Genomic DNA, 16,721 nt, shown 5'->3' on the forward strand with positions numbered 1-16,721 from the left:
TAGACCATTTAGCATATTCCAAGATTTATGTCATGACAATACTGTACTATAAATTATGTATCTTTAATCAGAGATTAATATACTCTTCACAGCTCTTGATATAAAATCTATTTTATCATCATAGACAGAAAAGTAATCTAACAGTGAGTTCCATATTGCCACTCACTTTCACAAGTTAGAAAGGCAACGTCATTCCCCTTGCAAGAGTTAACCTATCATAAACATTTAGGAGGAGAAGCTCTTATGCTTTGGGTGAGACTTCACTGTAAAGCTAGCTGGCACCAAGTCTAGTCTAATCCTTTTCTTCATTGTACTAGGACCTAAACTCCATGCTCTTTACTGCATTACTAAAATACTGATAATTTGGATTTTTTAACGAGTCTCGATATTAAGCTAGAGTTTAATCATGCTTTGGTTTACTGTCTGTTTGTTTTCAGAATTTTAAGTGACAATAGAACTTATGGAAGTACTTTTTTAAGTTACTTTTCAAAGGTATTAATTTATCAGAGTTATTTTAACTTTCAGGTCCCTCATACAAGATTTATGATGGAGCTTAGCAATTCACTAGAGTGCACTATCCAAGTAGGCGAAAGAGATCCTCAGAGCCTAAGGGTTTATCAGCATAATAAAAACTTAGGTAAGTTTAAAAATGTAACTTGTATTTACATTGAAGGTATTATGGAATTATTTGTTGTGCTTATTTATTGTTAGAATATTGATTTACAATAAAGAACCAGGAAAAGTGACTAGGAAATCATGTATATAAAAGGGGCATAGGTGAATACCTGGATCAGATAAAGGAGCTCAAAGTGTAAAAGTAAGAAAGCAGTAGTAAGAAGTCATTACACATTGTATCCAATTATCCTGTGAAATAAAAATGCACCAATAATGCTAAGCAGTATAAACTCTCTTTAATGAGTACAAGGACTTTTATTTCTCTGGAATACATTTATTTGCTGGTTTTAATTTGAACCACAAGTTGTTGAACTGTTTGTTAAAATATTTTTAGCATTTTAAGGCTTTCTGGTTTTTAGTATGCAGTTAATTTGGTTAAATGTCGTATCCATGTATGGAAAAGTATTTTGGCTATTCCTGAATTTTATTAAAGCTTCAACAACTATCAGTGAGCCACATTAACTGTCAGAAGCAGTCAAGTAATTGAGAAATCGCTTTCCATAACAGTTAACCGGCCCACGTGGATACTGCTTTTTCTACTAGGGTTGTAGCTTAGCTAGTAGTAGTAATAATAATAATTAGACTTAATTGCCCACATATCCCTTAGTGGTGGTTGATATAGTTAGAAAGATCTGAATGCTGTAGTCAGAAATATGTAAAATATAATTCAGTATGCACTTTGAGCTAATTGAATGACAGCTAAATGTCCAAATTACCAATAAGAAATTCAACAAACCTCACATTCATTTCCAACTGTTTAGACGACAGCCACTTTCTAAGGCTCGTAAGATCTTTAAAAGAGCTTCAAAATACAAATTATTTGCTCCCTCATAGAGGAAACCTAACAGATGTGTATCTCAAAAGTTCATTTTTAATCAAGATTGACAGCTAGTAATTTGAATGAATTGTGTATCGTTAAAGTTTCTCAATTAGAATATCTGGGGAGGATGGAGCCAGTGTCTCAACCTACAAACAATCGTACTTTGAGATTAAGCAACAACAGGTTTACACTGGGGAGATGCAATTGGTATAAAGAGGGTAGCATTATCTGCACAAGCAAAAATCCCTTAAGGTTAAATCACACATCACATCATGACTATGTAGGAAAGGCACAAGATCACTAACTTGAGGATCACGACATTATATTCTTGTAGTCACTACGGTGCGCTTCAACAGCTCTGCATTATATTGAATAAAAATTCAATATTTTTATTTTGTGAAGTGATCCATCAACTCCCAACTGTTGAATTAATAATAAACAAATGCCTCATGATTTACAAGGGTCAAGACTAGAATCAGTGGATTTTTGTTCAGTGGAAACTGTAAGATTAGTATTACAATAACTTGGACCATTGCACAGGTCAAACTGCAAACTAGGGAGTAAAGGATTACTTGTAACATATGCAATAAGTTGCTCTTTTCTTTTAGATATTAGTATGTGATATATGCCTTAACTTTTAAAGCTATTGTATTTTTATTAGTGATATTTTCAAAAGTTAAACATGTTTGGAATTGGAAATGATTTGAGGAGTCTAATGAATAGTATTTTTAACCCCCATTATTTCTTCAGTCAATATTTCATGAATAGTTCGACCTTGATTTTTATAATGTTAGTTTTCCCTCCAAAATTTGTTTTCAGAGATAGTCCTGAATGTTAAGAGTGAGGAAACGCACACGCTTAGTGTACAGCTTTACCGTCAGCATGTAGTGGGGAGTCCATATTACTTTCACCCTAAACGAAGACAACAAGTGGTTAAGGTAAGGGAATTTAGATCAAGTAAAAGTTAACTGTTCGTTGATAAATATGTTTCCTTACTTGAATTTTAACTGTTTTCTTGTTCATTTAAGACATGCTTTTCCAATTTTGCTTCCTCGGTAGTCACCATAAACTTTGTTTAGGCAGTACTTGAATTTTTATTTGATTTTATTCATTCCCCTTGTAATATAAACATTTCTTAGATCTCTTGAAACTTGTCCTTCAAATAATCTGTTTACTTTGGGTCACCTTTATAGAATGACTTATGACCGCCATTTCTGCCATCTGTTATACCTTCCTTTGGTAATGTTGTAGATGAAAAAGGACAAAGTGGTGGTTCTTGTTTTATTGCCAGTATTTCTCTGTAATTGTTATAGTAGCCACTGAACTGTTTTTAAACCCACCATTGCCAAGTTATTCTTTTATAATCTTTGCTTTCAAAAATAGGGTATGATTTATTTCTTGGGTATTTTAAAATCCAATGCTATAAAATGTGCCTTGTGTCTTTATATAAGGTGCATGTTCTATAGTTCCTCTTGTATGGAAATCACATGCTGCCAAATTGGAAATTTCTCTTCCAGATGTTTTTTTGAAGTGATCTATTAATTTCTTATCTCTTTTGAAACAGATGTGTTGAAGAAACAAAGCAGGAATAAGGTCTTTGTGGGGAAATAGGTGGCCCATTGCTAAAGTAGCCTCACTTTTGAATATTTTGAACATTTTTTAAAGTAATTTTCCTTGATCATTTTATGTCATGCTTTTATAATTTACCTTTCTATACCACCAAAAAGATGATTACTGTTAAGTCACTAATCTGGAAAGCTTTACTAGCACTCAAAAAAATTAAATAATCACTAAAAGAATTCCATTTTATGTGGATGAAGCCCAAAGTTTGGGTTACGGTTCCCATTGTTCAAGGCTGGTTCTTCTATCATTTCATCTTGGAGGTACAGAAATATTTCTCATATGGTGACACCCCATTTAAAATTATTTTGCTGCCAGACAACGGCCCAAGTCAACCCCCCCCCCCCTCTTCATGAATGACTATCATGCAAATCTTAAGTTTATTTCCTTCCCTCTAAACACTACTTCACTTATCTAGCTTATGGACCAGTGGGTAATAGTGACTTTTAAAAGATTATTTTGGTTGCACTTTTCTGCAGGCAGTGAAGGGTATTGATGAAGGAAAAGTAACCTTGCAGCAGTTCTGGTAGGACTAATATTTACAAGCCTGTCAAGAAAATTTACTTTACAGAGTGTGGAATTATAATTACAAACCTGAAGGGTGTGTGGAAGAAAGTGTGCCCGTAGTTTGTTTACATTTTTTTGGACTCAAAAATACAGGTGGAATCAAAAACAGTTTTCAATAACATTAACATTGAGCAAGAAGCTCAAATTAGAATTAGCAGAAAATTACTGGATGTATTGGGAAGGGTGAAGTGACAAGTAGAGAGTCTGGGTTTGAAGGGAGAAGAATGAGAGAGGGTGGGGCTTTATTTTTGAGTGAATTGATGATAGATACAGCAATGGAATGGAATGGGGTGTCATCGAGGTTAATGTGGGTAAGAGTTAGGCTGGTAGAGAATGTTGAGCCTTTGTTAGAAGAAGAGCAAAATGGTTTCTGGAATGAGTTAAATCTGTAGGACTAAGTAAAAGAAATTACATATTTGTGCTGGGTGTCTTAAATGGCAGAGTGGGTGCTGGAGAGGTATTGTGTCATTGGAAAGTATAGCATATCAGGTGGAAATGAGAGAGGGGAGAGATAGCTAGGTATGTATGTTGAATAAGGGATAGTGGTAAATAATAGCTTTTTCAAGAGGAGAGATTTAAATAAGTATACTTGGATAAGAGTCGCAAATTGAAGAATAGTAGAAAGTGCATTTTGTGTTTATAACAAGAAAGATGATTTGAATTTTTAAAGATGTGTATGTGTTTAGAGGTATGGGTACTGGTATGTCTGATCATTGTAACAAAAGAAATTGGGAAATAGAATGTGGGGGTGCAAAAGGGAGGTAGTGAAGGGTTGATAAAAACCAGAGGTAAAAAGTGAATATCAAGAAAGGTTGGAAGCGACACATGACGGTGAAAGTGAGAGAAACTGGTGATCGAGAGGAAGAGGGGAAGTTAGTAAGGGAATTTTTTTTTTGCATGCAAGTGATTTATGTATTAAGAAGTTAATTGGAGGTAGTTTGAGGAAGGCTAGTGAGTGGTGGAATGAAGGTGGAAGAGTAAAAGAGGCTTCAGAAGAATAGCTACAGTGTAACAGTATTGAGAAGTATGAAAGATATAGAGAGAGAAATGTGAAGTAAAACAGAAGGTTGCTAACACAAAGAGGAAGGCTGATTGGAGGTGGGTATTTCATGTGAGGAGTAGTAGTTTTTGAAAGAAATTAAGAAAGTAAGGAAGGGTAGATTGATTAGTGAAGAGACAGTGATAAGAATAGTCATCTGAGGAATTAATGCCTTCAAAACAGAGAAGCCTAAACAGCTTACATGTGGATGAGACTTGTAAGCACTATGGTTTCTCTAGAGAAGTTTGTTTTTCTTGAATGGTTACAAATGAGACAATAACAAATTCACATCTGCTCATAAATATTCAAGTTTTATTGTAATTCAGTAGTGCCCTTTTTACCTTAGCCAACGAAGTTGGGAGGTTGTTTTCGCCCATTTATCTGTTTTTCCATTTGTTTGATTGTTTGTGAACAACTTCCTGGCCACAATTTTTCTCATAGAGTTGTGAAACTTTCAGCAATTAATTATGTTGAGACATGGAAGTGATTCAGTTTTGAAAGTCAAAAGGTCAAGGTCAAGGTCGAGCAAATTAACCCTAACCTCGAGAAATAGGGTCTCCACTCTGAGGGCTTTTCTAGTTTTTTCTGCCAAGGCCTGTCCTGTATCCAGCATTACATGAATATAAATAAAAACCCATAGATATTGCTTTATGGAATGCCAGGCCTTTCCCACAAATAATAAGTTTGCCAGTGGCAAGGTCTGATTCTATTCAGTAGTTTAAAAGGCAATGATATTGAGTATCAAAAGGTTTTATTTGTATATCACCTTTCCTCTACCTGGGAAATTTGTAATTAACTCATATTGAATTAAAACTATTAATGAATTTCTGTTCTTTCTATGTATGGTGTGAAATAGGCAAGTGATATACCTCTTCCATTTCATCTTGACAACATTGATGATGTATCCGATTCTACTTCTCCGGATGAATATGGCTCAGTAACAAAGGAACCCCTCAGGTACTGAATGGGAAATTTTTATTTTATTTTATTAGGATGTTAAAGTCATTAGCTAGACCTATATTACACTAATACAAAACTTGGTTCATGTCTAAGCTTATCCTTTGTTGAATTATTTTTATTACTGTAGTTGGCTTGTTAGGCTAAAGCTATTTGTATGTAAGTAGACTCTACTGTATTTTCTTATTTTTTTCTTCTTTATCCTGTGCATGGTACTTTACTATTATGTTATTATGTATAGCATTGTACATAGGTTTTATTATCATTATCAATACATATCATCATCATCCTCATCATCATCATCATCTCCTACTCCTATTGACACAAAGGGCCTCGGTTAGATTTCGCCAGTCGTCTTTATCTTGAGCTTTTAATTCAATACTTCTCCATTCATCATCTCCTACTTCGTGCTTCATAGTCCTCAGTCATGTAGGCCTGGGTCCTCCAACTCTTCTAGTGCCTAGTGGAGACATTGGATTTATATCAAACTGCTTTTTAATAATGTACTGTTATTTACAGTTACACCAAGAAATAGAGTACTGTACAATATGTAACCTGCATTACAAGGGATTGACCTTGAAACTGAATGCTAGGAAATAGGAAAATCTGAAGATTGTTGTGTGTAGTCTTATTACATTACAGTACTAATTCTCTTTTGTGAAACTTAGAGGTACAGTATGTCTCTTCTTAGTCAGTGCTACATTGTTAAAGGGTTGTTATTCTTTTTATATAAAAGAAATACAAACAACCCATGTCAACTTACCCACCAGACTTTCCCCTCACCCAACTAGCCTTGAATTGTCCGAGTCACCTGTTTAATATTGAGTCTCTCTAGTTTTGTTGATATTTTTCCTTACTCATGTGTGTATCCTATCATAAGTATTCCAGTATTATATTATTTTCCTACCTTTGATTATATCTGATGTTCTAAATCATTGTTTGTAGTGCGGTACAGGTTATTATCTGTTTATCTATATACCATGGTACTCGTTGCAAATGATCCGTAAGGGTTCTTAATGTTGGATGTGAAAGCTTGTGAGTGCACAATCATTTCTTCCTTTCCTGTCTATTTTCCTTATATTTTTATGCAGTAAGATTTGTAAGTTCCGAAGTATTGGTGGTATGGGAAGCTTTGGCGAATGTACAATCTTCATACTGTATGTTTCAGAACATTTTTTATTCATGTTTTCATATCCATCTCATTACATATTAGTGTGCCATCATCGCTTCTGTGTGTTTTTTTTTTTTTTTCATTCTCTTTTCTAATCTTAATTATGTAATTTCCAAATTTATTTACTTTAGTGTTGTTGAAGTTATATTTATTGTAAATAAGTGCGCTGAAATTAGTTGATGGCTCTTGTAAGATTTATTTGTTATTGCTCATGATTAGTTATGAACATAAACTAACCAATGCTATGTTTTAGTGCCTTCTGTATTTCATCAATTGCCTACTACTATTTATCTAGAAACCTAACCTATTTTTATAAATGTGATTGTTTAACTTCATACTATCCTAATGATGCTAAAGGTATAGAAATATTAGCATATCATTGGAGGATAAATGATTGTTATATCCTATGAACCATATTTCCTTTTTATTTCAGAAGTAAGATGTCTATGACTGGGGTCAATATGGCAAAAAGAGCATTATTAGCAGCCCACAAGCAAAACTCTGAAATTCCAAGGAATAAGTCAAAGGTGAGTAGGACTTGAAATAATTTCTTCTCACCCTGTAGATTTAAATCCAGGAATGGTAACTTTCATTGACATCATCTTCATAAAAGATTTGTCAGATTTTTCAATGTCATTAGATGTGGAATTAAATCTCATTAACATCTGTGAATGCATATCTCATCTAGGACTTTGTGGGGGTACAGATAAGTCCTAAATGTGGTCAAGGCAAATAACCTTAGACTATCCTAGGTGTAGCTTACCATAAAAGCTGGGCATGACAATGTGTATTCTGTGCATACACTAAATCAATACTTATGAACAAGATACAAAAATTTTTATATATTTTTATCATTTAAGTGTTTTATTAAAAATAAAACTATTTTATACAGCAAAATCCTGTACAGTATTTGAGAGGGGTTTCGATAGGCTATTGAAATCCCAAATCACTTATGATGATTTTATATTGCGCCACTGTACGAACACAAAACTAAACAATAGTTAATATTTATGTATGAATTTATGTAAGGGGAACATACTATAAAAAAAATTTACCAAAACTTACATGATACTTACAAGACAATTACATTACATTTTTCAATATTAAACTTACCCGATAATCATGTAGCTGTCAACTCCGTTGCCCGACAGAATTCTATGGAGGGATACGCCAGCTATCACAATACTAGAAGGGGGTGTATTTACCAGCGCCACCTGTGGCCAGGTACTCAAGTACTTCTTGTTGACACCTCCTCAATTATTCCTCTGTCGTGCTTCCGGCAAGACGTTCTGGGATACGCTTATGTTCTTGGAGTATTTTCACGACTTTGGTGAAGTATTTCTCTTTGATTTCGGCTGTCGCTTTACTGGAAACTTCTATATTAGCTTAGTTAGCTTTTGGAATTAATTTGATTAATTATGGTGACGAGAGAGTATGAACTCTCGTTCACCTTTCAATGGCCGACCCTTCCCTTAGACGGAAGTGTTGGTGTCTAAGAGAGTATAGACTCTCTTTCTTAATTTTGCTTAACAAAGTTATAGATTTATTTTATATCTCTCCGCCTCTTATAGGCCTCTTCGATTAACTTCCTTTTATTATAAACTCATTAAAATTAATTTTTATATTTGTTTATATTCGACCTTCCTAATAGTAGGCGGTCTTTTACCGAAGTTAATAAACTTTGAGCCCGTCATTTCGGTTTTACCTGTTAACATATTATGCTTTTTCCGCCACAGAGTTTGAAAGATTTTCTTTGACAGTCTCGTACTGTTTTCAAAGTTGAACTAACGTTTTGTTTTGTCTCTGCAGTTGTTGACGTTCAGAACGTTCAACTTGCACTCTATCGTTACGATAGAGAAAGAATGTTCACGGTTTCACGTTGCAGTAAGAGTAACCGTGTCTAGCGTTTTGTTCATTCTTTCTTAACTTAATGGTTTTGATCCTAATAAAGGAACTTTTCAGTTTTTTTCCTTTAACAATAATATGTTTTAACGATATATATGATTGGGCTCTTCTCTCAGGTTCTAAGTCAAGAGAGAGAGAGAGAGAGAGAGATAGAGACGGAGGGAGAAAGAGGATAAACGTTTCATTCAAGCCTGCCAGGCGTACGAGTAACGTCGTTATCGTTTTTGCTCTTCTCCCTAGTCTCTTTAGGGGAAGAAACTAAACGTTTCTAGAGTGATCTAGTGTTTAGTCTCTTTCCAACCACTGAATTATCTTTCATTAGATTTTTCTGTTACATTGTAATTCTGTTTTCGCAATTACTAACTTTGAGAAAGGATAGAATTGCGTATTTCAGGTACAAACCACTTAAAGTTTCGAGTTCAGTGAAATAAGTGCAAACAGAAATCAAAGTGATAAGTGATTAGTGCGTGAGGGTACTTTTGTGCGCGCCAGTCGTCCTCCCAGTCCGGGACCTCTTGCAAGCTCCCAAGCCCAGGGGAGAAGCAATGTCGAAGGGCATAAGGGTTCAGCAGGCCTTGATCGGCGCACAGAAGTATTCTCGGTGGTTGTGGCCGTGTCTTACCGAGACCGTCACTCCCACCCGCAGACGATTGAGCCCTTATTTTGCTCGTCTGCAGAAGAGATTAGGGGAGAAAATAAAGGCAGAGTAACGCTGGTCTCAGGTCTCAAGACCTCTTAAACGTTAAGTCCAGACCTATGCCAGACGTACGAAGTTAAAGTTCACAACCCGAATGCAGTCATTGGGTTAGCTCTGACTCTCCTCAGTCATCAGTTGTTTACACTCCGCCTAAGAGGAGTAAGGTTCTGCCACAACAGATCTCTGCTGTTAAGGCTTTACCTCAGCAGAACTTAGTGTCTGCCGACCCCAAGTTAACTCTACTGCAGTCCATACAGTCACAACTTTCGGTCTTGATGTGTGAGTGTCGGGCTGAGAGTGTTGCGCCTCCGCCTCCGCCTACACTCCCCCCCGCCTATGATCGCTCCGCCTGATCACAGTACCACCTGCCAGGCGTACGATGTTGTGAACTCTACTACAGTCCATGCAAGCACAGCTTTCGGACTTGATGCGTGAGTGTCGGGCTGAGAGTGTTGCTCCTCCGCCTCCGCCTACACTCCCTCCACCTACACTCGCTCCGCCTGATCGCAGTACCATCTGCCAGGCGTACGATGTTGTGGACTCTTCTACAGTCCATGCAAGCACAGCTTTCGGACTTGATGCGTGAGTGTCGGGCTGAGAGTGTTACTCCTCCGCCTCCGCCTACACTCCCTCCACCTACACTCGCTCCGCCTGATCGCAGTACCACCTGCCAGCAGTTCCACCTGCCAGGCGTACGATGTTGAGCCACGTGCTGAGTTCGCTGTTCCCTGTGGTGTTCAGCCTCCGCCTTCCTTAAGGCAACCTTTACATTGGGATCAGGAGGATTATACCTCTCTTCCTCCGCCTCCACTTGCTGCTCCACCAGTGATGCAACACTCGGTTGAGGTACAACAACCTCTCCCGTCCATGAGTCAGTCTCCTCAGCTCTCGCTGCAGCGAGCTCAACCCTCCACAAGGCAAGCACCACAACACCTTAGCCTTGCGCCTCAGGAGCCTCAGCTTGCGAGACATTTACCTTGTTCTGCGCAGCCTCTTTCTCATCGCGCTCCGCTCACACCACAGGAACTGGAACTTGCTACTCCGCTTCCGCCAACCGCTCAGCAAGCGCAACCCTTGGGTTCAACCACTCATGCTAGGAGTCAGCCTCCTCCACCCATGCGCCTTCCTTCTGCTTGTCTTTTATTCAGCCTTTGCAGACTGAGCCTCAGGTGTTCCCTCATCGGAGTCTTGAAGAGGAAACCACAACTATTGTTGTTCCAGCTCGTTCTGACTCTGCTGTTCAGCTTACCTTACCTCCATTTTCATACCATGGTTTAAACCCCATGCAAGCATGCATAAAGCACTCTAGCACTGGTCATGGAATTTCTGAGAAATGTTAAACGCCATGCACACGCTCTGCTTTCCTTACAGCAGGCTCTGCTTACTACATGCTCAGCATACAGCATGCTCTGCATTCAGCATGCTCTGCATACAACATGCTCTGCATACAGCATGCTCTGCATTCAGCATGCTCTGCATACAACATGCTCTGCATACAACATGCTCTGCATACAGCATACTCTGCATACATCATGCTCTGCATACCTTACCGCATGCTTCTCAACACATCTTGGGTTGTTGCCAACTCACTAGACTGTCAAGCAGTTTCATAACGTTGCCTTCTAGTCTGCTGCTTTTGCACCAGTGAACCCTCACTCAGAGAACTTAGCTTTTCTAGGATAAGGTCCCTGTAGATGAGAAAGTTCTTTTCTCCCTCCTTCTGATATTCCCTTGAGGACTCTGTCATTTGGAGGGAGCCTTTAGCTGCATAACCTCTTATGGACTTTTATTTAAGCATAACATGCTTACAGGGAAGGTAATGGTTCCACTTCAGCCGCTAATCCCGTCTGTTACCACACCTGCTCCCATAGACCTTGAGCTGTGTTGCATGACATGCAGTCCAAGCTTAGTCCTTGTTAGAGGATTTTTTGTTTACGGAGTCAATGTGTCACGGGGAAGACGTTCAACAACCAACAGAAGGGACTTGTTGTGACGCAGTGCGGCAACCTCAGCAACCCGTTAAGGAGTTGTCTGTACGACCCAGACAGTCTAGACAGATTCGGGTTGTCACTGTACTTCCTCGCTTGCCCATGATTGACAGTTTACAGACTGTGCAGCAGTATCATGATCTTGTGTCCGGCTCCGTCAGACGACTGGCTTTTAAGAGCTCCCACAAGTCGTGGCTGTCTGGAGATTTTCAAATGGACTATGGATCTGACCAAGGAACTGGGCCTCCTGGTCAATTTTGAGGAGTCTCAGCTCGTTCCATCCCAGACCATTGTCTCCTTGGGTATGGATCTTCAGAGTCGAGCTTTTCGGACTTGTCCGTCGGCCCCAAGGATCTTCCAAGCCCTAGAATGCATCCAGAGCATGCTGAGAAGGAACCGATGCTTAGTCAGGCAGTGGATGAGTCTAACAGGGACACTTTCATCGCTGGCCCTGTTCATCGAGTTAGGGAGACTCCACCTCCGCCCCCTTCAGTATCATCTAGCTGCTCACTGGATAAAGGACATGACGCTAGAGACGGGCTCAGTTCCTGTTTCCGAAGAGATGAGGTCTACTCTAACGTGGTGGAAGAACAGCATTCTTCTCAAGGAAGGTCTACCATTGGCTGTTCAGACCCCCGACCACCGTCTCTTCTCGGACGCATCAGACACGGGCTGGGGTGCGACACTGGACGGACAGGAATGCTCGGGAACATGGAATCAGGAGCAAAGGACACTTCACATCTATTGCAAGGAGTTGTTGGCAGTTCATCTGGCCTTGATAAACTTCAAGTCCCTCCAGCTTAACAAGGTGGTGGAGGTGAACTCCGACTACACCACAGCCTTGGCTTACATCTCCAAGCAGGGAGGGACTCATTCGAGGAAGTTGTTCGAGATCGCAAGGGACCTCCTCATTTGGTCAAAAGATCGAAAGCTCACGCTGGTAACGAGGCTCATTCAGGGCGATATGAATGTCATGCAGATCGCCTCAGCCGGAAGGGTCAGGTCTTCCCCACAGAGTGGACCCTTCACAAGAATGTTTGCAGCAGACTTTGGGCCCTGTGGGGTCAGCCAACCATAGATCTATTCGCTACCTCGATGACCAAGAGGCTCCTCTTGTATTGTTCTCCGATTCCAGACCCAGCAGCAGTTCGCGTGGATGCCTTTCTGCTGGATTGGTCCCATCTCGACCTGTATGCATTCCCGCCGTTCAAGATTGTCAACAGGGTACTTCAGAAGTTAGCCTCTCACAAAGGGACACGGCTGACGTTGGTTGCTCCCCTCTGGCCCGCGAGAGAATGGTTCACCGAGGTACTGCAATGGCTGGTCGACGTTCCCAGGACTCTTCCTCCTAGAGTGGACCTTCTGCGTCAACCTCACGTAAAGAAGGTACACCCAAACCTCCACGCTCTTCGTCTGACTGCCTTCAGACTATCGAAAGACTCTCAAAAGCTAGAGGCTTTTCGAAGGAGGCAGCCAGAGCGATTGCCAGAGCAAGGACGACATCCACTCTCAGAGTCTATCAGTCTTAATGGGAAGTCTTCCGAAGCTGGTGCAAGGCCAATGCAGTTTCCTCAACCAGTACCACTGTAACCCAGATTGCTGACTTCCTGTTACATCTAAGGAACGTAAGATCCCTATCAGCTCCTACGATCAAGGGTTACAGAAGTATGTTGGCAGCGGTTTTCCGCCACAGAGGCTTGGATCTTTCCTCCAACAAAGATCTACAGGACCTCCTTAGGTCTTTTGAGACCTCAAAGGAACGTCGGTTGTCCACTCCAGGCTGGAATCTAGACGTGGTCCTAAGGTTCCTAATGTCATCAGGATTTGAACCGCTCCAATCAGCCTCTTTTAAGGACCTCACATTAAAAACTCTTTTCCTCGTGTGCTTAGCAACAGGTAAAAGAGTAAGTGAGATCCACGCCTTCAGCAGGAACATAGGTTTCACATCTGAAACGGCTACATGTTCCTTGCAGCTCGGTTTTTTGGCTAAAAACGAGCCTCCTTCCCGTCCTTGGCCTAAGTCGTTCGAGATCCCAAGCCTGTCCAACATGGTGGGGAACGAACTGGAGAGAGTACTTTGCCCAGTTAGAGCTCTTAAGTACTATCTAAGAAGGTCAAAACCATTATGAGGACAATCAGAAGCCTTATGGTGTGCTATCAAGAAGCCTTCTCTACCAATGTCTAAGAACTCAGTTTCTTACTACATCAGGCTTCTGATTAGAGAAGCAAATTCTCATCTGAAGGAAGAAGACCTTGCTTTGCTGAAGGTAAGGACACATGAAGTGAGAGCTGTGGCTACTTCAGTGGCCTTCAAACAGAACCGTTCTCTGCAGAGTGTTATGGATGCAACCTATTGGAGAAGCAAGTCAGTGTTCGCATCATTCTATCTCAAAGATGTCCAGTCTCTTTACGAGTACTGCTACACCCTGGGTCCATTCGTAGCAACGAATGCAGTAGTAGGCGAGGGCTCAGCCACTACATTCCCATAATCCCATAACTTTTTAACCTTTCTCTTGAATACTTTTTATGGGTTGTACGGTCGGCTAAGAAGCCTTCCACATCCTTGTTGATTTGGCGGGTGGTCAATTCTTTCTTGAGAAGCGCCAAGGTTAAAGGTTGTGATGAGGTCCTTTAGTATGGGTTGCAGCCCTGTATACTTTAGCACCTTTGAGTTGATTCAGCCTCCCAAGAGGAACGCTGCGCTCAGTAAGGAAGACGATCTTATTAAAGGCAGAGTAACGGTTCAAGTCGACTTCCTTACCAGGTACTTATTATTTCATTGTTATTGTGGATAACTGATTATATGAAATACGGGATACTTAGCTATCCTTTAGTCTTGTACACTGGTTTTTCACCCACCCCCCTGGGTGTGAATCAGCTACATGATTATCGGGTAAGTTTAATATTGAAAAATGTTATTTTTATTAATAAAATAAATTTTTGAATATACTTACCCGATAATCATGATTTAATCGACCCTCCCTTCCTCCCCATAGAGAACCAGTGGACCGAGGAATAATTGAGGAGGTGTCAACAAGAAGTACTTGAGTACCTGGCCACAGGTGGCGCTGGTAAATACACCCCCTTCTAGTATTGTGATAGCTGGCGTATCCCTCCATAGAATTCTGTCGGGCAACGGAGTTGACAGCTACATGATTATCGGGTAAGTATATTCAAAAATTTATTTTATTAATAAAAATAACATTTTTTAATCCCCATTTTCTCCATTCCATTTTTATGGGATTCGCTATTGTTTCACTATTCATTCTTTCCCTATACAGCTCTTGTAAAGTAAAGCACATGCTCACACTTGCGATGTTATTTACAGTTTAGTGCATTTAAGGAAAACACAGAAGCATGAGGGGTTACTGTACTGTATTGTAATCTAAGGAAGGGCATCTTTCTATGTAGTCTGTTTACTTCACTTTTAGCATGATACTGTGACGGGCCGAGAGAAAGGTTGCGACTCAAAGGCAGGCTGCAATCAACCGAGTTAGTTTATTAAAGAACACTCTCCTTTATATAAAAAATCTCAAAGCAACAAGATTTTTCATGTTCACAAGACAGACAATGTTACAGAGGAAAACCGGAGACATGATTATTCAGGTTCATTTTAGTGCGAGGGAAGAGCTCAGATACAAGCATTATATATACAAAATAATTTATGTACGATCGTGTGACATACGGTTGGTACAATACCCTGTTTTGAGTACTGTTTACATTGTTCATTGCAAGACACGCTGTAAGTACAGTAAAACCTCTTTTGAGGCATCATACTATAAGTAATGTACACTGCTGGTTTGGAAAGGAAGCCTGTCCTAAACAAACAGTCTTTCTATGGATCCAAATAAGACATCAGAAACTGCTTGTTGTTATGATGCAGTTTAATAACCACTTGATCACATTTCTATTCTTTATTAGCTTTAGCAGACATCTGCTAGTTATCAAAAAAAATTTACCATTGAACTACATGAAAATTTTTATAATTATTTGTAATCTAGAAACCTCTAGTTAACCCTTTTACCCCCGGGGTATTTGGAAATTTCCAACCCTTAACACCCAGGGGGTTATTTTTTTCCCAGCACATTTTGCAGTATATTTTCTTTAAATTGCTCTAACAGCCTTAATTTTTGTCATAGAGAGGTCAGGTTGGTCTCATTCTCTTGAAAAATGCCTGAATTTTCTGAAAAAAAATATAAAAAAATATGAAAAACTAATTTTTATAGCATTTTTTTTGCAAGGACGTACTGGTACGTCCATGGGGGTAAAGGGATGGCTTTTGTGAAACGTACCAGTACGTCCTTTGGGGGTAAAAGGGTTAACCACTGATATTTATTTTATTTTTTAGCAATTTGTGAATCAGTTGCAAGTGAAAGATCTCTTTCAGCAGAGCTGATTAAACAAATTTTTGTCCCTATTAAAAGATTCATTCTTCATTAGAAAAGGCTAAGACATTCAAGTCATATGTATTGATTGCATTTTTTGGTATACCCTGGTACTTGAATTAGATTGCAGCATATTGTTAAGAAACTTTTCTATTCCAGGAGAGGATGGAGGAGAGTAGAAAACAGAAAGCATCTAAAAATTGTAAGTATTTATTGTCATTTATAGAAAAGATGTTTATCAAATCCGTGTTAGTTTTCAAATATTTAGTCTGATAAATAAATTGCTAATCAGTTACCATATATCATCAACAAATTGTTGTTACTGTACTGTATGCCCCCCCCCAAAAAAAAGGCGATATGAGACATTAATTTTTCGTATGAATGACAATGAGAAAATCACTCATTCATTTAACTCACATTTTAGTTAAATTTAAATGAGACGTGGTCCTTAAACACTTGATGTAGTTTCTACATAGTTTTATATCTCTCTTCAATGAATATCACAGAAATTAATTGAATATTTTATGATTTGATTTTACTCTTCAAGCTTTATTATAAATGCTTTTCTTTAAAGTTGGCTATCCATTTGTACCAAATTTATATGTTGGCTTTTATGGACTCAAAACAGATCGGCTGTTATTGGGGCCTAACCACACCATAGATCAATCATACTTGATCTATTAAGAATGAATAAGGAGGATAAGTTCTTTTTCTAGTTAATTTGCTTGTGTTGGAATATGCAGTATAATACTGTTTCTGTATGTCTATAAAGTTATATTTTCAAATAGCTAACAAGGTTGTTACTTATAAATATACATAAGGTTCACCCAAACCCCAGAGGTAGTTAGGCATTAGCCTCACTGCTGTATGCCCATCAGGGCAAATAGATAATTCACA

General features: G+C 39.1%; 1 protein-coding gene across 3 annotated transcripts in view; it reads left to right on the forward strand.

Annotated features, from left to right (window-relative positions):
- LOC137638528 (uncharacterized) overlaps nt 1–16,721 on the forward strand; it is a 79,373-nt gene that overhangs the window by 38,107 nt on the left and 24,545 nt on the right. For all 3 annotated transcript variants that reach the window (XM_068370651.1, XM_068370652.1, XM_068370653.1), the window contains exons 7-11: nt 526–637; nt 2,315–2,433; nt 5,578–5,678; nt 7,283–7,376; nt 15,984–16,026. In XM_068370651.1, coding sequence (XP_068226752.1) covers nt 526–637; nt 2,315–2,433; nt 5,578–5,678; nt 7,283–7,376; nt 15,984–16,026 — 469 coding nt within the window. The remainder of the gene's footprint in view (nt 1–525; nt 638–2,314; nt 2,434–5,577; nt 5,679–7,282; nt 7,377–15,983; nt 16,027–16,721) is intronic.

This window comes from Palaemon carinicauda, chromosome 3 (genome assembly GCF_036898095.1).
Source record: "Palaemon carinicauda isolate YSFRI2023 chromosome 3, ASM3689809v2, whole genome shotgun sequence".
NCBI lineage: Eukaryota > Metazoa > Arthropoda > Malacostraca > Decapoda > Palaemonidae > Palaemon > Palaemon carinicauda.